General features: G+C 40.1%; 2 protein-coding genes and 7 non-coding genes across 11 annotated transcripts; 1 reads left to right on the top strand and 8 right to left on the bottom strand.

The window, feature by feature from the left end:
- Window positions 1-338: 338 nt before the first annotated feature.
- LOC101172764 (uncharacterized) lies at window positions 339-2384 on the bottom strand. Of its 2 annotated transcripts, none has more exons than XM_020711370.2 (2): window positions 2092-2384; window positions 339-1428 (listed from the first exon to the last, which is right to left on the bottom strand). In XM_020711370.2, the coding sequence occupies exons 1-2, from the start codon at window positions 2267-2269 to the stop codon at window positions 806-808; spliced, it is 801 nt and encodes a 266-aa protein (XP_020567029.1). In that variant the 5' UTR covers window positions 2270-2384; the 3' UTR covers window positions 339-805. The 2 variants fall into 2 exon arrangements, with proteins under 2 accessions (XP_020567029.1, XP_004078823.1); XM_004078775.4 differs by having other exon boundaries at window positions 339-1443; window positions 2092-2382.
- Window positions 2385-4248: 1864 nt separating this feature from the next.
- Window positions 4249-9093, top strand: LOC101172276 (uncharacterized). Of its 2 annotated transcripts, none has more exons than XM_004078773.4 (3): window positions 4249-4578; window positions 7205-7468; window positions 7858-9093. In XM_004078773.4, exons 1-3 carry the CDS (start codon window positions 4398-4400, stop codon window positions 8556-8558), a joined length of 1146 nt encoding a protein of 381 aa, XP_004078821.1. In that variant the 5' UTR covers window positions 4249-4397; the 3' UTR covers window positions 8559-9093. The 2 variants fall into 2 exon arrangements, with proteins under 2 accessions (XP_004078821.1, XP_020567022.1); XM_020711363.2 differs by lacking the exon at window positions 4249-4578 and adding an exon at window positions 6551-6750.
- Window positions 9094-14052: 4959 nt separating this feature from the next.
- Window positions 14053-14124, bottom strand: trnae-cuc (transfer RNA glutamic acid (anticodon CUC)). The gene has a single exon. It is a non-coding gene; the product is annotated as a tRNA-Glu (tRNA).
- A 1810-nt stretch (window positions 14125-15934) lies between these two features.
- trnae-cuc (transfer RNA glutamic acid (anticodon CUC)) lies at window positions 15935-16006 on the bottom strand. Its single transcript has one exon. It is a non-coding gene; the product is annotated as a tRNA-Glu (tRNA).
- Window positions 16007-17819: 1813 nt separating this feature from the next.
- trnae-cuc (transfer RNA glutamic acid (anticodon CUC)) lies at window positions 17820-17891 on the bottom strand. Its single transcript has one exon. It is a non-coding gene; the product is annotated as a tRNA-Glu (tRNA).
- Window positions 17892-19664: 1773 nt separating this feature from the next.
- Window positions 19665-19736, bottom strand: trnae-cuc (transfer RNA glutamic acid (anticodon CUC)). Its single transcript has one exon. It is a non-coding gene; the product is annotated as a tRNA-Glu (tRNA).
- A 1871-nt stretch (window positions 19737-21607) lies between these two features.
- Window positions 21608-21679, bottom strand: trnae-cuc (transfer RNA glutamic acid (anticodon CUC)). The gene has a single exon. It is a non-coding gene; the product is annotated as a tRNA-Glu (tRNA).
- Window positions 21680-23478: 1799 nt separating this feature from the next.
- Window positions 23479-23550, bottom strand: trnae-cuc (transfer RNA glutamic acid (anticodon CUC)). Its single transcript has one exon. It is a non-coding gene; the product is annotated as a tRNA-Glu (tRNA).
- A 1809-nt stretch (window positions 23551-25359) lies between these two features.
- trnae-cuc (transfer RNA glutamic acid (anticodon CUC)) lies at window positions 25360-25431 on the bottom strand. The gene has a single exon. It is a non-coding gene; the product is annotated as a tRNA-Glu (tRNA).
- Between the last annotated feature and the right edge of the window lie 1025 nt (window positions 25432-26456).

Genomic DNA, 26456 nt, shown 5'->3' with positions numbered 1-26456 from the left:
ATTGATAATAACATAATTTAAAAAGAGCTGATTTTTAACTATGGATGATCATCGATTATCACAGTTTGTACACTCACTCATTTGGTTTATTTTTTAAGACTTAAATGTTCGGTTGTGTACAGTTTGTTTCAAACAACTTTGATTTGACCAACAAAAATCTGTGACAGAATGTGTGCACACAGGACAGAGCTAATGATTTCATAACCAATCCATTATATCCCTTAATGAGCAAGATATTTTAGCTCATCATTCAACAAACCATAAATCTAGATGAAAAAAACAAACCAACACATCACGGATGAAGTGCATTTGACTCCTTCAGTCTTTCATAACACAAATGATTAAAATACAAATTTATTGCAGTTGAGGATGAAATACTCAAATTAGCAATGATGTTGTGATCAAAACATTCCTCTGGTTTTAAGCCGATTATTTTAATGATTTGAAATGGTTTATTTCAAGCAATCAAATAGAAATAATACACCAAAACAATACAATCATCAGTTTTACATTCATACAATAACTAATCAAACTGAGGATAATTAGACATATTAATAAATGAAAGGGAGTGGAAGGAAAGGAACTTATATAATCCCACCCCGTTATACTATAACCATTTTATTACATGATTTATCAATATCTGGTTCCTAGCTTTACTGACAGAATTAAGAATCTTGAAGTATCAATAAATTCTTATTATAACAATAATAATAAATTATGATTTCAGTTCAGTTTTTTACTGGTGTTCATCTACCAAAAATGCTTTTACGATGACAGACGTGAGGTGACCTTCCTCTGACAGCTGTCACCTGCGGCCCTGGCTGCTCGGCAGCAGCATGTGCTCCTGGTGTCTCTTCAGGTGGCTGATCAGGTTGCTGCTCTGACGAAACGTCTCCCCGCAGACTCGACAGCTGAAAGGTTTTTCGTTCGTGTGGATCCTGACGTGAACCTTCAAGGCGTGTTTGTATCGGAAGCGTTTTCCACACATGTGGCAGGAAAAGGCTTTCTCCCCCGTGTGGATCTTGTTGTGGACTTTTAGAGAGTATTTGTCTTTCAAGCTTTTCCCACAGATGCTGCATTTACAGACCCTGTTGTCGTTTTCAATCATGAAGTCGCGCTCTGGCAGGAAGGCACCCTCTGGGTCGGTGCAGCCTCTTCTGTTTGGTCTCTGCTGCGACATCACCTCTGCGTCTCCATCAAACTCCATGTACGCCCCACCCTGCTGGTCCTGAGGCACGAGAGGGATCTGAGAGAGAAGCTGCTCGCAGCGTGACTCTGCCTCAAAGGGAGCCTTCACAGAGGAAACATTGTTCTCCTGCCACCTCTCCTGACTGCTGCACGGCTCCTCCTGCTCCTCTTTGACCTGCAGCTCCCTCAGGCTGCTGCTCCTCTCCTGGTTCCAGAGCGGCTGGTCTTCCTCAAAGACTCCTGGAGGTTCCAGATCTGCAAGGTCACATAAAGCTGGGGGTTCTAAGCAGGTTCTGTGCAGACACGACAACACTGCCTCATCTTTTCGGGATTTTCATTTATACTTCTCGGAGTTGCGGCATCTGTTCCTCTATAAACGTTTGAGTTCCTTTAACGGTTGCAGGGCTCCAACACATGTTGCACTTACATTTATGACTTACTAGGACCACCTGAAAAACATATTTTTGGTTTTACCACCATACTGACAAAAGGTGAGGTGAGCCCCAAACACCCTTCTCTCCACTGATGAACGTCAAGTCAAAGATGAACTTTTCTGGATATGATTTGGGATCAACAGGACGTGATAAGGCTAACATTACTTACTTTGTGACTCAAGTACACATCTCACATCAAACTATGTACTTTCTAATGTAACTTTTCAATAAACACTTGAACGACTTACATCAATGATGACGAGTTCTCAGGACTGTAAAAAAATATATTTTGTATGTTTTAAAATCCCTTATAAGATAACAACTTTTATGGACACCTTATGTCAGAGTCATGTCCTCAAAGATTCTATCTTCTGCTTGATAGTTCTCAGTACAGGGATTTAAAAAAAAACGCACGTTTATCTGCATTATGGTTACTGGTTCAAAAACGTTGTGATCACAGCAGGTTTACCTGGTCTGTGTGGATTAGTCGGTACTCTCCAGCTGCTACAATTATCCAGCAGTCTGCGCTGACGATCCATCTCCTCCTCATAGTGGACGATGGTTTTCTCAAACTGTCTGAAGATTTCTTCAGCAGCAGCAGTGAGTTGCTCGCTGATAAACTCTCTCAGAGACTGAACTGAAGACATCGCTGCTGCAGCTGCAACTCTATAGCGGAGAATCCACAATCCTCCACACTCACACGCCAAACTAAATGAATTCCTCTTTGTTTACTTCCGCCGGGGCGCTTGACAGTTTCCGGTACAGTGCTCCACATTTGAGTACCGGCAGTTGTGTTTCTAAGAATGTGTCGTTCCACCACCAACATTTTCTTTTTCCTTTTTATTATTATTATTGTTTGTTTTTTTTACAACTTCAAAAGATCACATACATATCCACATATAGGACAGAAAGAAATGAAGATAAAAAAATAATAGTAAAATACAATAAATACAATTAGAAATGTAGTCTTATACAAATGCCATAATATAATATAATATAATATAATATAATATAATATAATATAATATAATATAATATAATATAATATAATATAATATAATATAATATAATATAATGCTAGGGATTGTAATACAGCATTTTATCTTCAGTGAAGGTGGACAGTTTCCTTGCATTTTCTTTCGTAACTTTAGTGATTTAAAATATATACAGATCTCTTTATGAAATGTACAGAATAATGGTTGGATTTTTAAGAATCTGCTTTTGTGAATGAAAAACTTCCCAGACATTAATAGAGTATTGAATAAAAGAAACCACTCCAAATAATTGTATGTGCTTTTTATGTGAAAAGTACATATATTGATACACTGTGTACTTTTGGAAACTTTCACCCGAAACAGTTACTAGTCTATTTTGGCCTTGCTCTTTTTCTCACTCTTTTTGGCAAATTTACTGTGATTTCTTTTATTACCAATTTGCTCTCTCATTTTCTTTACTTTGGAATCATGTATTGTTTGGCTCACACCAAAATAAGAATATGCCATTTCAATTTCTACCAATTTTTTTTAGTTATCTTTCTTGCTAAAATTTAAACTTATAAATGTAAATTTTATAACATTCCAAAGTTCTCTTTTTTCCCTTTGGAGGTCAAGCTATGTACTGAATTTTAAATCTATAGGAGCTATTGAAATTTGTTCCCAACATAAAATTATTGAAAATGTCAATTATGCAATCCTTTATCAACCTTACTTCTATTTGCTCATTGTATGCTTTAGTTTGTTTGCTCCTACCCCACGCTCAATATTATAATTACTATATTCTTTTTCATAGTATTTGTTTGTATTGATGTACAATGTATATTATTAGTTTTGTGCTGAAACTGAAGTTTACAATAAAGTTTAAAAAAAACTTTACAAACCAAAGTGCCATTTGTTACATAAAATCAAACACAGATGGACAAAACTGGACAAGGGGGTAAAAACAGAAAGCAACATATGAAAGAAATGAAAAAGAAAAAAAATGAAAAATGTAAAGCGCAGATCATATTATAATGAATCACAAACTTTAAAGGGTTGGTATCACCAACTATTCAAATTGTGTTTTTTCAACATATATCAAGTTTTTAAACCTTTTAAATGCTCAGCGTTCTTAATTTCACAGATTTGTTACTAGCATGTTTACATTTATGAATGTAATATTTGGCCAGAATGAAAATTAAGTAAATAGGCCCTGTTGTCTTCCTTGTATTTAAAAAAACAAACAACAAAAAAACAAGAGTTTGTTTGAAACAGACAGGAACATTGGGGATAACATGTGTTTGCAGCAAGTTTAAAACACCAGACCAGTAGGCTTCAGTATGAGTGCAAGTCCAAAATAAATGTCTAAAAGTTTCAGCATGATTGTTGCTAAAAGAGCAACTGGGGTCAATATCCTTTCTAAATCTTTGGAAAATAGAATATTGAATGGGGAAGTATTTGTATCATATTTGAAATGAAATTTATCTGACTTGGTTAGTCAACATATAAGGTAATAACAGTACTTTATACTTTACTGAACCAGCAGTATTGCAGTGAAAAACTCTTTAACAAATAAAGGTACATGGCACATGTTTATATTTTTTTAATTAATAAAACTGTTAAATAAATCAAATGTAAGTTTGTTTGAACTCAGACTTTAATAAATCCTAAGTTTCCAGTCGGACCTTTTCGGTGTAACACTCCACGGAAGTAGCATTAAAGCGCCAGTTGTGGATTCATCCTCAGTCTGCTGGTAAAGTTATATTTTCCTTCAGGGGGAAATCTGCTCGTCTCTGGGAAAATGTTTTCCGTTCAGTACTTCCGGGAGTTAATCAGCGACAGACTCACGGTCGCAGCGCTGGATATTTTCGCGGAGTTTGAGAAAACCATCATGCAGTACGAAGAGGCGATGGAGCGGCAACGCAGACTGCTGACCGCGCTGAGGAGGAAACCCGCAACCGCACCGCAGCTGTGCCCAGCAGGTACGGAGCTCTGCGGGACCCCACAGCTTAGCCCTGCGAGGTATTATATAGGGTTTGGATCAATTCAGTCACGTGATTTGGAGTTTTACAAATAGGGGGCGTTTCCCATCCTCCTCGGGATTTGTGTTTAAAGAAATCTTTCGAGAAAATTGGTAAAAATTCGTTTTGTTAACACAGCTCCCCTCTTCCTGCTTCACCTCCCTCTAGAGTTCTCCACAGGGAATCTTCCGGCTCCTCTGTCTCCTCCTTGTGTCCTCTTACAGACTTCTTCTGATAGATCCAACCTCATCATCCTTTAAGCTTGTCACTGTCCCGCCTCACAACGTGTCCAAACCACCTCAGTCTGTCTTCTGCTCTGAAATGCATCTCCTAAACATCTAACATGGGCTTTTCCTCTGGATTCCTTCCTGAATCTGATCCTATGTGTCTGCATCACTACCCAAAGAGAACCTCAACATCTTCAGCTCTGCCTCCTGTGTCTTTCTCTACATGGACGACCTCAGTCGTCGACACCTTTCCATTTCCTTTCATTCTTCCTAAGTACTGAAAGGTCTCCACCTTCCTCACCTCTGTTCTCTGGAACCTCACTGCTCCTCTTCAGTTCCTCTCATCGACACACAGAAAGCCTCGTCTTTCTGCGGCTCACCTTCGTTTCTCCCTCCCAAAGCAAACGTTCATCTCTCTAGATCAGGGGTTCTCTCAGTTTTTGTAGCTGAAGGCCAAATGAAGTACTCGACGTTAGACTGGGGGCCAATTTTGGTGAAAGAAAATGGATAAACCGAAAAAGTTGTTTTTAATAACTTTAATGAGCAAGTGTCATTGTACAGTTAACCAGGCCCTCCAGATGTTTCCCAATTGTGGTCAGAGGTTGCTGCCCAGATGTTCTACTCGTCTAGTAATTGTATCATTTGACAGACTTATTTGTTCAAGCTTTTTCTTTTGCTGTAGACAAACAATGTCAGCTACTTTCCGCATACATTCTTTTTACAAACTTCCCGTCACTGACTGGCTTGATACTCGGGTCATTTCCAAAGCAACAACGTATGTAGCTTCTGTCATAGCTTCACTGCATTTAGTCATGTTTGTACACATCTGCTGTGAAGCAAAGCCTCGTTGTAGTTGTTGGAGCTTATTGTGGCGCTCCTCGTCTGTAAATTTGTCATCGTTTTTATAATTTGTAACATTGTTTGACGATTTATATTGAATACTTTTGGCATTTCATTTACCTGCTTACAAATAAAGCACATGAGTTTATCCAGCCCATAAGGTAAGACAAAGTAAGCATTTGACCACTTAGCTTGAAAACGCCTTTTTCTCCTCGACAACACAACGTTTTTCCTCTGGCTCTCTCTCCATATCCCGCCATTTCTGCTACCGTTGTCACGGTCCAGAGGCGGTGACATAGAAAATGTTGTCTGCCCGCTTGGGGTGAAATGAATCCACCATACTGTTGACACCCGAGTGTAATTACCATTTTCTTCCTGCAGATGTCGCCAGAAACCATGAAACAATATTTTTCCAATCAATGGACAGCTGGTTCAATAACCATTCGATCAGGATTTATTGATTCTTCTTCCACTTTCGGCTTCTCCCATCAGGGGTCGCCACAGCGAACGAGTCGCATGGTAAATTTGGCAACGTTTTACGCCGGATGCCCTTCCTGACGCAACCTTCTCAAACCGGGCTTGGAACCGGCAGAGGTAGAGAAGGGAACAGGGAGTAGCCCGGAGTCGAACCCGGGTTTCACGGACGGAAGGCGCCGCAAATCAGCACGAGCTAAACTGGCTCCCCAACATTTATTGATTGAGGGCCACAAAAACTCTTCCCGCGGGCCGCCATTGGCCCCCGGGCCGTACTTTGAGATCCCCTGCTGTAGATGTTCCTTCACCTGCTTCCACTTTCACCATATCATCTGCAAACATCATGGTCTGTCTGTCAGTCTGTCCATCTTCACAGCAAATAAGGAGCTCAGCTGATCCCACCTCCATCTAGAATCCCTCTGTCACCCCCACGGCACATCTCACCACTGCCTCCATCGTTCTTCTCTGCAGGCTTCTTCACACAAACCACAGCTGCTATCCCTGTGTCCTGTCTCAGACTTTCTCTAGATCCAAAAAGAAACGATGCAGCTCCTTCTGACTTCCTCAGTTCTTCTCCAGGAGCCTCATCAAAGTAAACAGTCCATCTATGATTCTCCTCATTGGCATGAAACCAAACTGTTGCTCACAAACGTTCACCTCCGACCTCAGTCTAGCTTTTACTACTCTTTCCAAAATAATAACTTTATTGTTTATTACATCAGCTTTATTTCTCTGACGTTTCCATCACTCTGCCTCGTTCTTAAAAATGAGCAGCAGAACACGATTTTGTTAAATAATCCAGTCAGAAAAAAACCATCACCTTCCATACCTCCATGGGAATGTTCTCAGGACCGTCTGACTTTCCACTTCTCTGAATTTTGACAGCTTGCTGTAGAAAGACAGCCCAAAACTCTGCTGACGTCTTCCTGCTGACGTCTCCATGGAGAACTTTAAGACGATGGTTCTGGTTTTGCAAAGAAACAACGCAGCGATTCTGATGCTTTTTTTTCTCTGTCCATTTTTTACCATCTGTCCATCTGTGGTAGCTCCGCCTCCCCAGAGCAACTGTAAGCAGAGGAGCAGTCCTGGTCTGAACCAGGAGGCGCCAACACCAGAACTCAGAGAGGTTAAAAAGGAAGAGGAGGAGCTCTGCAGCAGTCAGGAGGATGAGCCGCTGATCCACCAGCAGGCGGCAAACGCAGCGATTTGTCGCGAGTCCAAAGACGAGTCTCAAGTCAGCGAGGAGGTGAATCATCTGCTCAGGCTACGGAAAGACATCCAGATCCCCAAAATCCATCTGCACAGAATAGGTATGATGGCCTGATGTTCCTGCAGGGAGCCCGCCATGAACGCGGTCAGACTAAAAAACCCAACGCACTCTAAACATTAGACTGCAAGCTGAGCACAGCAGTGGTTCATGGGATGCTTATGTTAAAAATGTGGGCGGGGCTTCTAGAAACTTATGTCAGCTTTGAAATTAAAGTAAATTCTGAGTTTGTGAAAAACTCAACAAAACATTGATCCAGTTTAGATCAACATAAAGACGGTTTCTGCGGCCACAAATGCTTGTTTAGCAGGCGATAGATGTTGGACCGCTCTAGAACCTTCAGTGCTTTGCTCAGGTATTTTAGGAGGGCTGCCCCCCTCCCCATCACCTGAACCCTCCTGTGTTTAACCACATTTGTCTTCCTCCTCGCAGATCTTCAACAATATTCTGTCCAAAGGGAGGAGGAGGCGGCACACTCTCCGCCCCCCCAGCAGAGCCGCTGCAGAGCGGACCAGAGCCCATCAGAACCTCTGAGCTTCGCAGAAGGGCTTCTCAGCCTGCAGCTGGTTCTGAAGCAGGAACCTGAGGACAGCGATGGGTACGAGCCGGATCCGCACAGAGGTCACATCCAGTCCGATTCCCACGGTGAGGCTGCAGGGCAAAAGCCACAGTCAAGAGAACCGGAGGACGCGACGTCAGCTGGAAACTCGAAGCTGAGAAAGGAAAGGCGAGTCGTTGACAGCTGTCCTCCTCCAGAGGGTTCCTGCAGCTCTGAGGAAGACGAGAAGCTCTTGGCGTGTGACCTCTGTGACAAAACCTTCAAGTTTAAGTCCCTGAAGAAGAAACACGACAGAGTCCACAAAGGGGGGAAGAGACATTTCTGCAAGACGTGCGGCAAAGGCTTCACACAGAGTGGGGACTCGCTGGCCCACAGCCGGACTCACGTCCGCAGGAGGAGGTGCCCCTTCAGGGAACATCAGCGCTCCCTCCGGAGCGGCAGTGTGTGGGCCCGCATCAGAAACCATAACCTGTGGAGGAGGTTCTCCTGCAAGCAGTGTGGGAAGAACTTTGTTCAGAGCGGGACTTTGTTAGTTCACAGGAGGGTCCACACAGGCGAGAAGCCCTTCTCCTAAACCCTCCGGTTCTGGTCTCACTTCAGAACCAGAGCAGTGTGGAAGAAGCTCCATATTCTACCAGGAATTTAAAAAGAAACCACTAACCTTGTAGCTTCAGTCTGAGGTTCACATCACATCCTGAGATTACACTGAAACCTGCGGGAAGACTTGAGTGAGATGATGATGATGATGATGATGATGAAACTGTGTGAGGAAGGATCTGCTTCTTGTATTTTCAAGTGAATAGATTATGCAGAGAAAAGACATTCAGTTATTTTATTTTTATTTTAAGCACCACTGTAAAGTGAAAAAGCTTTACCTTGTTTGATATGTTTCTTCCTGATGTTTTTTATATTGCATGTATTTTAGGACATACGACATTGACTTATTTATTAATGTAAATGTTTGAACTTGTCCTATTTGTTCACAGGTGCTTAACTAGGCAGGGGCTGAAGGTACAGTAGGAAGACGGCTGTAGGAACAGCTGTGAGCTGTTAGCTTGATGCTCTGTTGTCCCTGTGAAGTGTTCCAATAAAGAAAAGCTTCTGCTCGACTCTTTCCTCCTTTGGACCACTGACTGTCTTGCAAGGTGCAGTTTAGTGAAGAAAACTGACGACTACTTCTGCTTTTCCCTTCAGGGGAATCAGCTTCCTCCATCTAACCCTGTCAGAAGAACTGAGACATGGAGGGTTTTAAGATTGTCCAATGAGAAGCTGCTTCCAAAAAGGAGGACCTCATTTTAATATTGCAGATCTCGTCCCGCAGCTCAGTTCTGAGCAGGTCAGAGTGGATCAATTCTCCCCATAAATACTGTTTGTTTTTTTAATTTAACCGGGTAGGCTATTAAGAGCACGACTTGAGAAATGAATGGACAACGAAAATGTCTTTTATCTTATATCTGCATCTAAATCCTAAAATTCTTACATGATAACTGAACTGGGACGACGATCTTCATGTCTAATTTTAGTAAAAAATCTCGTCATAATCTCAGATTACTTTAAATTGAAATACCAAAATTTCAGGCCATATTTCCAAACTGTTTTGTCTTTTTAGAAAAATGTTTCAAATCAAAAAGAACCTGGGAAGATATTTGGTCCTCAAAACTGCAAATTCTTAGCAAGAGCTAAATGGGTTCAAAAAATGAAGATTGTGTTTTATTTTTTGTAACTGGATAATTAAGAGACATAACTCATAGAGGACCAGGTAATGTGTAGATGTCTTCAGGTTCTTTATGCTCATATGTGGATCCAGTTGTTGTTTGCTTATGGATACAAAGCATTTCTAGAAAAAATCCCCACTGATTAAATAACTAAGGTGTTGATATGTAAAACATGTTTTAAATATGATGTTTGAATAGATTAATCAGAACATTTGTTGTCATTCTCAAATTCTTTCATTCCCTGCCTGGATGTTGCTTTTCTGGTTTTGTTTTCTGACTGTCTTGGTGATTTGTTGGCTGTAAAAAATTCAGATATTGATTTACTTTATTTTAGATTGATTTTTTTCAGATGTAGCTTTAAATATCAAATCTTTGGGACTTCCTGTATTTTGATAGATAAAAAACTTTAATTACCGTGCAAATTCCTTCTTTTCCAGGAAATCACTGTTAATCTTAACACTGACACCCCAAAAACGGTATTAAACAATGAATACAGCTCCAATGTATAATCTGCAGTGCCTATGAATGTCCAGCAGGGGGCGGGGCTCTTCCAGCGGAAGTAAACATCAACAACGTGCTATTGCCGCGAGCTTGACGAAACAAAACGAAGCTGAACAGATTCTTGTGTTTTATTTCATTAGTTGTTGAAATTAATTATGTATTTACAAATGTGGGAGATCTTGAAAGAATGAACAGAAACACGACAGCTGGAACAAAACCCGTCTGACTGATGGAAGTCGCAGGTACGGAGCCCGTGTCCTGACATTAAGATATAAAAATATATCTTGTTCCCACAGATTAATATCTTGTTCCCACAGGTTATTATGTCGTTCGCACGAAATACTATTCCGTTCCCACAAGATACCATTCTGTTCCCACAAGATACTATTGCGTTCCCTCAAAATACTATTCCGTTCCCTCGAAATGATTAACTCGTGCGAACGCAATAATTATGTCGTTCGAACGCAATAATTATTCACGTCATAAGTCATTCAGGCAGATATGCTCTTTGTACGCCGGCAAAACTAAGCCGCTTTCAGCGGTAACTTCCGTGTCTCTGTGACCCACATTCGTTCAAAAAAGGAACATGAAAAACAAAAATGATCACTTTATTACTGTCTCAATGAATATAAGAAAAATATCAAAAGATTTATGATAACTAGGCTGCTTTGTCAAACGATAGCTCCTGCTAGGCTACTACTAGCTCCGCCGCAGAGCTCTTTGATGTATGCCGGCATTTGGGCAACTGGCTGGTCTGTTGTCAGACAGCTGATATTGTAGTTTAGGGTCGAATAGGAATAATAATATTCAGGACTTGTCTTTTATTAACTTTAGCAGTCAGTCGCTTTACATTCGAAGGCTATCAGGCTACATGCTAACTGACTAGCCGATCATTTCCTGTTATTAATTTACGTCATAGATTTACAGCAGATACCTTCACATTTCTGTCTGTGTGTGTCTCATTACATTGCATTGAAGACACGGAGGATGTTTAGAGAACAGATTTATTTATTTCAAAAAGCACAAAAGCAGCAAGATGACTGAGGGCGTACCAGATGATGTGAACGTGAATACGATGGATGCTTCTGTGCTTTTTAAAATAAATAAATCTGTTCTCTAAACATCCTCCGTGTCTTCAATGCAATGTAATGAGACACACACACAGACAGAAATGTGAAGGTATCTGCTGTAAATCTATGACGTAAATTAATAACAGGAAATGATCGGCTAGTCAGTTAGCATGTAGCCTAATAGCCTTCGAATGTAAAGATACTGACTGCTAAAGTTAATAAAAGACAAGTCCTGAATATTATTATTCCTATTCGACCCTAAACTACAATATCAGCTGTCTGACAACAGACCAGCCAGTTGCCCAAATGCCGGCATACATGATCAGAGAGCTCTGCGGCGGAGCTAGTAGTAGCCTAGCAGGAGCTATCGTTTGACAAAGCAGCCTAGTTATCATAAATCTTTTGATACTTTTCTTATATTCATTGAGACGGTAATAAAGTGATCATTTTTGTATTTCATGTTCCTTTTTTGAACGAATATGGGTCACAGAGACCGGAAGTTACGGCTGAAAGCGGCTTTTGCCGGCGTACAAAGAGCATATCCGCGTGAATGACTTATGACGTGAATAATTATTGCGTTCGAACGGATTAATTATTGCGTTCGAACGACATAATTATTGCGTTCGCACGAGTTAATCATTTCGAGGGAACGGAATAGTATTTTGAGGGAACGCAATAGTATCTTGTGGGAACGGAATAGTATCTTGTGGGAACGGAATAGTATTTCGTGCGAACGACATAATAACCTGTGGGAACAAGATATTAATCTGTGGGAACAAGATATATTTTTATATCTTAATGTCAGGACACGGGCTCCGTACGCAGGTGAGAAGAAGTCAGAAAGACTATTTTATTCATTTCTCATAAAAAGTTTTTCTTATTTTCGTATAAGTTACTATGTCTCAAGTTAAAATGTCCCTTTTCTCCAAATAATCATAAACTTTTAAACTGCTGCTCTTTTGAAGCATTTGTGTTTTATAAAGTTCAGCTTTCTAATGTTTACACGTCTCGACTACAGATTTATCTTCATCTTTAATAAACTTCTCTGTGGATAAAACTGTCATGTCAGTTAAAGTGTAAAGATGCACTACAGAGCAGATGGTTGAGACTCCACCTTAATACAAACTAAAAGTTGGTTGATTTCTCTGATTGATCTGATTTTCATGCAGTTGCCCAATAATGGAACAAATTATTGTAGAAATGCTAAACTAATATAAACAAGACAAAAAATGTGCTATATTTTCTTACATAAGGCATAAGAGGGATTTTATGCTTACAAAATAGTTTTTAAATGTTAGAAAATAAGCAAATCGGTTTAAATAAGTTTTCTAAAGTGTAAATTAATTAATATCTTTTTTGCTGAAAGTTTGTAATTCTCAACTTTTAAAAAGATTTCTGAAGGATTTGAAGTTTTTTTAATTAGCTTTATTGCACATAAAACGATTAAAAACTTTTTTTATATATACAAATGAGACTAGAAAGTGTTTATTCACATGTAATTTTTTTTAAATTCATGCGGCCAGTGATTAACCTTTTTCTTGGCCGCACGAAGTCGGAGGAAGGTTCGGTTAGATCAATACATACCAGCAACAATTACAACACGTAAATACACGAGAATGACATCATCCATGAGAATCAGACTGGAATCTCTTGAAAGAGCAAAAATCAGGTTGAAAAATTCTAAACAGACTTTTTCTTGGTAGGAGAGAAAAATGAAACAAATGTACCTGTTAAAAACTACATTTCTTTTAAGGAGGAATGACTAGTTTTAGTTTGGTCGGCCTTTCTGAGTCTCCTGACGCTCTTTTCAGATTTAATAATAATGGATTAGATTTATCTGCACTTTTCCAGACGCTCAAAGCGCTTACGATGTATCTCCAGTATTTCTTCATTCCTCATTCATGCTTGGTGATGTCCGGAGTGGTCTGCTGCCGGGAACTTGACGTGGAAGGACATGAGGGTAGATCGCAGGACAGAGAAGATTAAAAAAAAAAAGTACTTCTTAAAAATCCACCAGCCAATCAAAATCCTCACCGAGAAGCATGGGACTTGATTGACATGCAGAATGGCCAATCGGACATCCTCTGATGCATACGTCACTGCAGACGCGTGTTTAAATTCACTGAGCGCAAACTCTGTCATCAGAAAGTCTCTTTCTGCCCCGCGGCACATCATGCCCCCGGCAGAAGACCACTCCTGACAACCGGGGTGTTCATTAAAGCCGCCCCGCGTTTCTCCTCTCGGCCGATAAATACGAGCGCATTAAGGAAGCTGCGAGGCACGCGCTTCGTACGGCGCCACCCAACTCCCAATGTTAAGTGCCTAGGATAGCACTAGGGTTAAATGTTAAAAAATAAGGAAAATAGACAAACTTTGCTTACAGAGTAATTATTACAGAAGAATTTGGATCTTTACTCCATTAAGGATAATACTTTATGCTATATCCTCTTTTCTTAAATGTTTAGTTTGTATTTGAAGAGAGATCATCATTCCAGTTTTTGAAAAATGTAAGTTTAATTATGGTGGTTAGCGCTCTTTCCTCACAGCAAGAAGGCCTCCGGTTCAAGTCCGGCTGGGAGACGTGAAACAGAACATCAACAGGAGACCTTTCTGTGTGGAGTTTGCATGTTCTCCCTGTGCATGTTTGGGTTTTCCCCATGGACACCAGCTTCTCCCCACCGTTTAACGCTTGTGCTATCCTCGGCATTTTAACATTGAATCTGTAACATACAGACAAGGTTTCGATAGGTCATTCCTTCTCAGAATTACGGAAAAGATTGAGTTCCCTGACCGGGAATCGAACCCGGGCCGCGGCGGTGAGAGCGCCGAATCCTAACCACTAGACCACCAGGGACAATTCAACTTATCATCGTCACTCTGAAACTTCATTCACTACTGCCCCCTAACGGTATGGGAATGTACTCAAAATTCTGTACAAATGCGACAGTTCAGCCCATCAGCTCTTTTTTTCCTTTTTTCAGGCCAAATTTCTGTTAAATTTCCTTTAAATGTTTAAAATTGCCGTGTCGATTAGTCACCTTTAAATTTAGTGTATAATAAGGTGCCTTTTTTTGCACGTATTAAACGTTTTCTGGCTTATTGCTGCATTTGAGTTAATCTATAATAAAAACGCATTTCACTCATATTTGTTTCTTTTTCATCAGTTTCATGCTCCGCCCCTGATGTGTCCAGCACTCTTTCTGTGTGTTTTGTATCTGTTTACGCATGCGAGTTTGGATGGCGTGAAGGAGTGTATGAGTCTGTGCCTTCTGAGCTGAGAGCTGCAGCCTCAGTGTGGACCAGCCCTTCAACACCTGATAACCAAGACGCCATCTGCTGTGGACCAATGACTGAGGATCCATTCCTGTTTAAAAGAGCCACCATTCCTTGCAGAAATGGCAGCTTTTGATACACCCTTTGGGGTGATCAGCTTTCCCTCAGTGAAACCACCAACATTAAGCTGAAGTCCTCTTTCATTTGGAATTCTGTGGAGGAGCTTGTTAATACGAGTGCATTGTGTCAGAGACTTTAGTTGTTGCTTGTTTTGTCCAAAGCACTTGTTAAACTGTTATTACCTGATGGGTCTCGTTTCGTGAAGATTGATTGTTGCAAACAACTTGTTCTACTTTGTTTTCTGACATCTCTCCTTTTGTTTGCCTTTTCAGCCAACAGCTAATTAAAAGCTGCACTTTAGCACAGCACGCCTGTCTGGGCCTTCCTTTATTTTCTGTTACACCTTTTTTTGGGTTGGGATTGTTAAATAAGTGGGGGCTTGTCCAGGATATTGATTGCAATCAACTGTTAGTGCTACCGCACTACTGTCCCTGAGGTGCCTCCCACTTGGGTATATCGGATGGCTACTGGCTTTGAGTTGGAGGACTTCATCGCTAGTCCAGCCATTTAGCAACAGTGTATGTGCCGCACAAGTATTCTGATGCAGATTGCAACCCACTTCCGGTTTAAATATTCTAGAGACTCCTTTTAGCCTTCCCAGGTACAATCCAAGCTCTTCCTTGAGTGGGACCCGGGACAAAACACGGCTGAAAAGTCCATCTCACCCGCCTTCAGTTTGAAGTTCAGGAAAAGGCCCGACACCACAGTGAGGATTAGAAAACTGGAGCTGGAGTCAAAATTAATGTTTGAACTGAAATTCAAACATTTAACCAGTCATCTCCTGGTTCAATCCACACACTATCACAAAGTATACAGCAGCAATTACGGCAAACAATGAAGTTTCTGCAAAACCAAGCTCTGTGTATATTACAACTACAGAATTCATAAAGTGTTATTGATTTAATAAATAGATGGACCCACTTAATGGACCCTGTCGTTTACTTTGAACATTTGATGTACAATTTATTGTTCCTTTGGCAAGCATTTTCTTCCAGAATTGAAACTTAATTGCACATAATACCATTTTACAGATATTCACTGTCAGGTATGTATTAAGAGAACGGTTGTCAATTATGTATATATATATATATATATATATATATATATATATATATATATATATATATATATATATATATATATATATATATATATATATATATATATATATATAAAAGCCAGATGATAAGACATTATGATTAAGTATTGAATCTGTCGCATACAGACAAGGTTATAGGTCATTTCTTCTCAGAATTACGGAAAAGATTATGTTCCCTGACCGGGAATCGAACCCGGGCCGCGGCGGTGAGAGCGCCGAATCCTAACCACTAGACCACCAGGGACAAGTTGACTGACTTTCGTCGCTCTGAAACTTCATTCACTACTGCCCCCTAACGGTATGGGAATGTACTCAAAATTCTGTACAAATGCGACGGTTAAGCACATCAGCTCTTTTTTTCTTTTTTCAGACCAAATTACTGTTAAATTTCCTTTAAATGTTTAAAATTGCTGTGTCGATTAGTCTCCTTTAAATTTAGTGTATAATAAGGTGCCGTTTTTGCACGTATTAAACGTTTTCTGGCTTATTGCTGCATTTGAATTTCCTTTGTTCATCTATGTAATAAAAACGTATTTCACTCATCTTTTTTTGTTCTTCAGCAGTTTCATGCTCCGGCCCTGGTGTGTCCAGCACTTTGTGTGTTTTGTATCTGTTTACGCATGCGAGTTTGGATGGCGTGAAGGTGTGTATGAGTCTGTGCCTTCTGAGCTGAGAGCTGCAGCCTCAGTGTGGACCAGCCCTTCAACACCTGATAACCAAGACGCCATCTGCTGTGGACCAATGACTGAGGATCCATTCCTGTTTAAAAGAGCCACCATTCCTTGCAGAAATGGCAGCTTTTGATACACCCTTTGGGGTGATCAGCTTTCCCTCAGTGAAACCACCAACATTAAGCTGAAGTCCTCTTTCATTTGGAATTCTGTGGAGGAGCTTGTTAATACGAGTGCATTGTGTCAGAGACTTTAGTTGTTGCTTGTTTTGTCCAAAGCACTTGTTAAACTGTTATTACCTGATGGGTCTCGTTTCGTGAAGATTGATTGTTGCAAACAACTTGTTCTACTTTGTTTTCTGACATCTCTCCTTTTGTTTGCCTTTTCAGCCAACAGCTAATTAAAAGCTGCACTTTAGCACAGCACGCCTGTCTGGGCCTTCCTTTATTTTCTGTTACACCTTTTTTTGGGTTGGGATTGTTAAATAAGTGGGGGCTTGTCCAGGATATTGATTGCAATCAACTGTTAGTGCTACCGCACTACTGTCCCTGAGGTGCCTCCCACTTGGGTATATCGGATGGCTACTGGCTTTGAGTTGGAGGACTTCATCGCTAGTCCAGCCATTTAGCAACAGTGTATGTGCCGCACAAGTATTCTGATGCAGATTGCAACCCACTTCCGGTTTAAATATTCTAGAGACTCCTTTTAGCCTTCCCAGGTACAATCCAAGCTCTTCCTTGAGTGGGACCCGGGACAAAACACGGCTGAAAAGTCCATCTCACCCGCCTTCAGTTTGAAGTTCAGGAAAAGGCCCGACACCACAGTGAGGATTAGAAAACTGGAGCTGGAGTCAAAATTAATGTTTGAACTGAAATTCAAACATTTAACCAGTCATCTCCTGGTTCAATCCACACACTATCACAAAGTATACAGCAGCAATTACGGCAAACAATGAAGTTTCTGCAAAACCAAGCTCTGTGTATATTACAACTACAGAATTCATAAAGTGTTATTGATTTAATAAATAGATGGACCCACTTAATGGACCCTGTCGTTTACTTTGAACATTTGATGTACAATTTATTGTTCCTTTGGCAAGCATTTTCTTCCAGAATTGAAACTTAATTGCACATAATACCATTTTACAGATATTCACTGTCAGGTATGTATTAAGAGAACGGTTGTCAATTATGTATATATATATATATATATATATATATATATATATATATATATATATATATATATATATATATATATATATATATATATATATATATATATATATAAAAGCCAGATGATAAGACATTATGATTAAGTATTGAATCTGTCGCATACAGACAAGGTTATAGGTCATTTCTTCTCAGAATTACGGAAAAGATTATGTTCCCTGACCGGGAATCGAACCCGGGCCGCGGCGGTGAGAGCGCCGAATCCTAACCACTAGACCACCAGGGACAAGTTGACTGACTTTCGTCGCTCTGAAACTTCATTCACTACTGCCCCCTAACGGTATGGGAATGTACTCAAAATTCTGTACAAATGCGACGGTTAAGCACATCAGCTCTTTTTTTCTTTTTTCAGACCAAATTACTGTTAAATTTCCTTTAAATGTTTAAAATTGCTGTGTCGATTAGTCTCCTTTAAATTTAGTGTATAATAAGGTGCCGTTTTTGCACGTATTAAACGTTTTCTGGCTTATTGCTGCATTTGAATTTCCTTTGTTCATCTATGTAATAAAAACGTATTTCACTCATCTTTTTTTGTTCTTCAGCAGTTTCATGCTCCGGCCCTGGTGTGTCCAGCACTCTGTGTGTTTTGTATCTGTTTACGCATGCGAGTTTGGATGGCGTGAAGGTGTGTATGAGTCTGTGCCTTCTGAGCTGAGAGCTGCAGCCTCAGTGTGGACCAGCCCTTCAACACCTGATAACCAAGACGCCATCTGCTGTGGACCAATGACTGAGGATCCATTCCTGTTTAAAAGAGCCACCATTCCTTGCAGAAATGGCAGCTTTTGATACACCCTTTGGGGTGATCAGCTTTCCCTCAGTGAAACCACCAACATTAAGCTGAAGTCCTCTTTCATTTGGAATTCTGTGGAGGAGCTTGTTAATACGAGTGCATTGTGTCAGAGACTTTAGTTGTTGCTTGTTTTGTCCAAAGCACTTGTTAAACTGTTATTACCTGATGGGTCTCGTTTCGTGAAGATTGATTGTTGCAAACAACTTGTTCTACTTTGTTTTCTGACATCTCTCCTTTTGTTTGCCTTTTCAGCCAACAGCTAATTAAAAGCTGCACTTTAGCACAGCACGCCTGTCTGGGCCTTCCTTTATTTTCTGTTACACCTTTTTTTGGGTTGGGATTGTTAAATAAGTGGGGGCTTGTCCAGGATATTGATTGCAATCAACTGTTAGTGCTACCGCACTACTGTCCCTGAGGTGCCTCCCACTTGGGTATATCGGATGGCTACTGGCTTTGAGTTGGAGGACTTCATCGCTAGTCCAGCCATTTAGCAACAGTGTATGTGCCGCACAAGTATTCTGATGCAGATTGCAACCCACTTCCGGTTTAAATATTCTAGAGACTCCTTTTAGCCTTCCCAGGTACAATCCAAGCTCTTCCTTGAGTGGGACCCGGGACAAAACACGGCTGAAAAGTCCATCTCACCCGCCTTCAGTTTGAAGTTCAGGAAAAGGCCCGACACCACAGTGAGGATTAGAAAACTGGAGCTGGAGTCAAAATTAATGTTTGAACTGAAATTCAAACATTTAACCAGTCATCTCCTGGTTCAATCCACACACTATCACAAAGTATACAGCAGCAATTACGGCAAACAATGAAGTTTCTGCAAAACCAAGCTCTGTGTATATTACAACTACAGAATTCATAAAGTGTTATTGATTTAATAAATAGATGGACCCACTTAATGGACCCTGTCGTTTACTTTGAACATTTGATGTACAATTTATTGTTCCTTTGGCAAGCATTTTCTTCCAGAATTGAAACTTAATTGCACATAATACCATTTTACAGATATTCACTGTCAGGTATGTATTAAGAGAACGGTTGTCAATTATGTATATATATATATATATATATATATATATATATATATATATATATATATATATATAAAAGCCAGATGATAAGACATTATGATTAAGTATTGAATCTGTCGCATACAGACAAGGTTATAGGTCATTTCTTCTCAGAATTACGGAAAAGATTATGTTCCCTGACCGGGAATCGAACCCGGGCCGCGGCGGTGAGAGCGCCGAATCCTAACCACTAGACCACCAGGGACAAGTTGACTGACTTTCGTCGCTCTGAAACTTCATTCACTACTGCCCCCTAACGGTATGGGAATGTACTCAAAATTCTGTACAAATGCGACGGTTAAGCACATCAGCTCTTTTTTTCTTTTTTCAGACCAAATTACTGTTAAATTTCCTTTAAATGTTTAAAATTGCTGTGTCGATTAGTCTCCTTTAAATTTAGTGTATAATAAGGTGCCGTTTTTGCACGTATTAAACGTTTTCTGGCTTATTGCTGCATTTGAATTTCCTTTGTTCATCTATGTAATAAAAACGTATTTCACTCATCTTTTTTTGTTCTTCAGCAGTTTCATGCTCCGGCCCTGGTGTGTCCAGCACTTTGTGTGTTTTGTATCTGTTTACGCATGCGAGTTTGGATGGCGTGAAGGTGTGTATGAGTCTGTGCCTTCTGAGCTGAGAGCTGCAGCCTCAGTGTGGACCAGCCCTTCAACACCTGATAACCAAGACGCCATCTGCTGTGGACCAATGACTGAGGATCCATTCCTGTTTAAAAGAGCCACCATTCCTTGCAGAAATGGCAGCTTTTGATACACCCTTTGGGGTGATCAGCTTTCCCTCAGTGAAACCACCAACATTAAGCTGAAGTCCTCTTTCATTTGGAATTCTGTGGAGGAGCTTGTTAATACGAGTGCATTGTGTCAGAGACTTTAGTTGTTGCTTGTTTTGTCCAAAGCACTTGTTAAACTGTTATTACCTGATGGGTCTCGTTTCGTGAAGATTGATTGTTGCAAACAACTTGTTCTACTTTGTTTTCTGACATCTCTCCTTTTGTTTGCCTTTTCAGCCAACAGCTAATTAAAAGCTGCACTTTAGCACAGCACGCCTGTCTGGGCCTTCCTTTATTTTCTGTTACACCTTTTTTTGGGTTGGGATTGTTAAATAAGTGGGGGCTTGTCCAGGATATTGATTGCAATCAACTGTTAGTGCTACCGCACTACTGTCCCTGAGGTGCCTCCCACTTGGGTATATCGGATGGCTACTGGCTTTGAGTTGGAGGACTTCATCGCTAGTCCAGCCATTTAGCAACAGTGTATGTGCCGCACAAGTATTCTGATGCAGATTGCAACCCACTTCCGGTTTAAATATTCTAGAGACTCCTTTTAGCCTTCCCAGGTACAATCCAAGCTCTTCCTTGAGTGGGACCCGGGACAAAACACGGCTGAAAAGTCCATCTCACCCGCCTTCAGTTTGAAGTTCAGGAAAAGGCCCGACACCACAGTGAGGATTAGAAAACTGGAGCTGGAGTCAAAATTAATGTTTGAACTGAAATTCAAACATTTAACCAGTCATCTCCTGGTTCAATCCACACACTATCACAAAGTATACAGCAGCAATTACGGCAAACAATGAAGTTTCTGCAAAACCAAGCTCTGTGTATATTACAACTACAGAATTCATAAAGTGTTATTGATTTAATAAATAGATGGACCCACTTAATGGACCCTGTCGTTTACTTTGAACATTTGATGTACAATTTATTGTTCCTTTGGCAAGCATTTTCTTCCAGAATTGAAACTTAATTGCACATAATACCATTTTACAGATATTCACTGTCAGGTATGTATTAAGAGAACGGTTGTCAATTATGTATATATATATATATATATATATATATATATATATATATATATATATATATATATATATATATATATATATATATATATATATATATATATATATATATATATATATATATATATATATATATATATATATATATATATATATATATATATATAAAAGCCAGATGATAAGACATTATGATTAAGTATTGAATCTGTCGCATACAGACAAGGTTATAGGTCATTTCTTCTCAGAATTACGGAAAAGATTATGTTCCCTGACCGGGAATCGAACCCGGGCCGCGGCGGTGAGAGCGCCGAATCCTAACCACTAGACCACCAGGGACAAGTTGACTGACTTTCGTCGCTCTGAAACTTCATTCACTACTGCCCCCTAACGGTATGGGAATGTACTCAAAATTCTGTACAAATGCGACGGTTAAGCACATCAGCTCTATTTTTCTTTTTTCAGACCAAATTACTGTTAAATTTCCTTTAAATGTTTAAAATTGCTGTGTCGATTAGTCTCCTTTAAATTTAGTGTATAATAAGGTGCCGTTTTTGCACGTATTAAACGTTTTCTGGCTTATTGCTGCATTTGAATTTCCTTTGTTCATCTATGTAATAAAAACGTATTTCACTCATCTTTTTTTGTTCTTCAGCAGTTTCATGCTCCGGCCCTGGTGTGTCCAGCACTCTGTGTGTTTTGTATCTGTTTACGCATGCGAGTTTGGATGGCGTGAAGGTGTGTATGAGTCTGTGCCTTCTGAGCTGAGAGCTGCAGCCTCAGTGTGGACCAGCCCTTCAACACCTGATAACCAAGACGCCATCTGCTGTGGACCAATGACTGAGGATCCATTCCTGTTTAAAAGAGCCACCATTCCTTGCAGAAATGGCAGCTTTTGATACACCCTTTGGGGTGATCAGCTTTCCCTCAGTGAAACCACCAACATTAAGCTGAAGTCCTCTTTCATTTGGAATTCTGTGGAGGAGCTTGTTAATACGAGTGCATTGTGTCAGAGACTTTAGTTGTTGCTTGTTTTGTCCAAAGCACTTGTTAAACTGTTATTACCTGATGGGTCTCGTTTCGTGAAGATTGATTGTTGCAAACAACTTGTTCTACTTTGTTTTCTGACATCTCTCCTTTTGTTTGCCTTTTCAGCCAACAGCTAATTAAAAGCTGCACTTTAGCACAGCACGCCTGTCTGGGCCTTCCTTTATTTTCTGTTACACCTTTTTTTGGGTTGGGATTGTTAAATAAGTGGGGGCTTGTCCAGGATATTGATTGCAATCAACTGTTAGTGCTACCGCACTACTGTCCCTGAGGTGCCTCCCACTTGGGTATATCGGATGGCTACTGGCTTTGAGTTGGAGGACTTCATCGCTAGTCCAGCCATTTAGCAACAGTGTATGTGCCGCACAAGTATTCTGATGCAGATTGCAACCCACTTCCGGTTTAAATATTCTAGAGACTCCTTTTAGCCTTCCCAGGTACAATCCAAGCTCTTCCTTGAGTGGGACCCGGGACAAAACACGGCTGAAAAGTCCATCTCACCCGCCTTCAGTTTGAAGTTCAGGAAAAGGCCCGACACCACAGTGAGGATTAGAAAACTGGAGCTGGAGTCAAAATTAATGTTTGAACTGAAATTCAAACATTTAACCAGTCATCTCCTGGTTCAATCCACACACTATCACAAAGTATACAGCAGCAATTACGGCAAACAATGAAGTTTCTGCAAAACCAAGCTCTGTGTATATTACAACTACAGAATTCATAAAGTGTTATTGATTTAATAAATAGATGGACCCACTTAATGGACCCTGTCGTTTACTTTGAACATTTGATGTACAATTTATTGTTCCTTTGGCAAGCATTTTCTTCCAGAATTGAAACTTAATTGCACATAATACCATTTTACAGATATTCACTGTCAGGTATGTATTAAGAGAACGGTTGTCAATTATGTATATATATATATATATATATATATATATATATATATATATATATATATATATATATATATATATATATATATATATATATAAAAGCCAGATGATAAGACATTATGATTAAGTATTGAATCTGTCGCATACAGACAAGGTTATAGGTCATTTCTTCTCAGAATTACGGAAAAGATTATGTTCCCTGACCGGGAATCGAACCCGGGCCGCGGCGGTGAGAGCGCCGAATCCTAACCACTAGACCACCAGGGACAAGTTGACTGACTTTCGTCGCTCTGAAACTTCATTCACTACTGCCCCCTAACGGTATGGGAATGTACTCAAAATTCTGTACAAATGCGACGGTTAAGCACATCAGCTCTTTTTTTCTTTTTTCAGACCAAATTACTGTTAAATTTCCTTTAAATGTTTAAAATTGCTGTGTCGATTAGTCTCCTTTAAATTTAGTGTATAATAAGGTGCCGTTTTTGCACGTATTAAACGTTTTCTGGCTTATTGCTGCATTTGAATTTCCTTTGTTCATCTATGTAATAAAAACGTATTTCACTCATCTTTTTTTGTTCTTCAGCAGTTTCATGCTCCGGCCCTGGTGTGTCCAGCACTCTGTGTGTTTTGTATCTGTTTACGCATGCGAGTTTGGATGGCGTGAAGGTGTGTATGAGTCTGTGCCTTCTGAGCTGAGAGCTGCAGCCTCAGTGTGGACCAGCCCTTCAACACCTGATAACCAAGACGCCATCTGCTGTGGACCAATGACTGAGGATCCATTCCTGTTTAAAAGAGCCACCATTCCTTGCAGAAATGGCAGCTTTTGATACACCCTTTGGGGTGATCAGCTTTCCCTCAGTGAAACCACCAACATTAAGCTGAAGTCCTCTTTCATTTGGAATTCTGTGGAGGAGCTTGTTAATACGAGTGCATTGTGTCAGAGACTTTAGTTGTTGCTTGTTTTGTCCAAAGCACTTGTTAAACTGTTATTACCTGATGGGTCTCGTTTCGTGAAGATTGATTGTTGCAAACAACTTGTTCTACTTTGTTTTCTGACATCTCTCCTTTTGTTTGCCTTTTCAGCCAACAGCTAATTAAAAGCTGCACTTTAGCACAGCACGCCTGTCTGGGCCTTCCTTTATTTTCTGTTACACCTTTTTTTGGGTTGGGATTGTTAAATAAGTGGGGGCTTGTCCAGGATATTGATTGCAATCAACTGTTAGTGCTACCGCACTACTGTCCCTGAGGTGCCTCCCACTTGGGTATATCGGATGGCTACTGGCTTTGAGTTGGAGGACTTCATCGCTAGTCCAGCCATTTAGCAACAGTGTATGTGCCGCACAAGTATTCTGATGCAGATTGCAACCCACTTCCGGTTTAAATATTCTAGAGACTCCTTTTAGCCTTCCCAGGTACAATCCAAGCTCTTCCTTGAGTGGGACCCGGGACAAAACACGGCTGAAAAGTCCATCTCACCCGCCTTCAGTTTGAAGTTCAGGAAAAGGCCCGACACCACAGTGAGGATTAGAAAACTGGAGCTGGAGTCAAAATTAATGTTTGAACTGAAATTCAAACATTTAACCAGTCATCTCCTGGTTCAATCCACACACTATCACAAAGTATACAGCAGCAATTACGGCAAACAATGAAGTTTCTGCAAAACCAAGCTCTGTGTATATTACAACTACAGAATTCATAAAGTGTTATTGATTTAATAAATAGATGGACCCACTTAATGGACCCTGTCGTTTACTTTGAACATTTGATGTACAATTTATTGTTCCTTTGGCAAGCATTTTCTTCCAGAATTGAAACTTAATTGCACATAATACCATTTTACAGATATTCACTGTCAGGTATGTATTAAGAGAACGGTTGTCAATTATGTATATATATATATATATATATATATATATATATATATATATATATATATATATATATATATATATATATATATATATATATATATATATATAAAAGCCAGATGATAAGACATTATGATTAAGTATTGAATCTGTCGCATACAGACAAGGTTATAGGTCATTTCTTCTCAGAATTACGGAAAAGATTATGTTCCCTGACCGGGAATCGAACCCGGGCCGCGGCGGTGAGAGCGCCGAATCCTAACCACTAGACCACCAGGGACAAGTTGACTGACTTTCGTCGCTCTGAAACTTCATTCACTACTGCCCCCTAACGGTATGGGAATGTACTCAAAATTCTGTACAAATGCGACGGTTAAGCACATCAGCTCTTTTTTTCTTTTTTCAGACCAAATTACTGTTAAATTTCCTTTAAATGTTTAAAATTGCTGTGTCGATTAGTCTCCTTTAAATTTAGTGTATAATAAGGTGCCGTTTTTGCACGTATTAAACGTTTTCTGGCTTATTGCTGCATTTGAATTTCCTTTGTTCATCTATGTAATAAAAACGTATTTCACTCATCTTTTTTTGTTCTTCAGCAGTTTCATGCTCCGGCCCTGGTGTGTCCAGCACTCTGTGTGTTTTGTATCTGTTTACGCATGCGAGTTTGGATGGCGTGAAGGTGTGTATGAGTCTGTGCCTTCTGAGCTGAGAGCTGCAGCCTCAGTGTGGACCAGCCCTTCAACACCTGATAACCAAGACGCCATCTGCTGTGGACCAATGACTGAGGATCCATTCCTGTTTAAAAGAGCCACCATTCCTTGCAGAAATGGCAGCTTTTGATACACCCTTTGGGGTGATCAGCTTTCCCTCAGTGAAACCACCAACATTAAGCTGAAGTCCTCTTTCATTTGGAATTCTGTGGAGGAGCTTGTTAATACGAGTGCATTGTGTCAGAGACTTTAGTTGTTGCTTGAATTCATAAAGTGTTATTGATTTCATAAATAGATGGACCGACAAAGTGGAACACCATTGATATTTCAGATCCACCTGTCTCGTTTCTTCTCCATCTTCCCACTGGGAGCTGCATAAAAAAAATGCCTCCAGGTCATTGACACGGGCAGGAAACGTTTCATGGAAACTTTGTTAGCAAATATCAATCATTGATCCCTGACAGTCTTTTGCACACATTTTACAAACATAACCCACCTTCTAATCATAGAAAATGTCTGCACAGATTGTGTTGAACAGCAGGTTCAGGACAGCATGACTATGCCGAGGGCGTTTGACGTCCGATTGGCCAATGCT

Source organism: Oryzias latipes, chromosome 17 (assembly GCF_053564925.1).
Source record: "Oryzias latipes strain Hd-rR chromosome 17, Olatipes_Hd-rR_3.1".
Taxonomy (NCBI): Eukaryota; Metazoa; Chordata; class Actinopteri; order Beloniformes; family Adrianichthyidae; genus Oryzias; species Oryzias latipes.
This window is presented reverse-complemented; position numbering and strand designations above follow the sequence as displayed.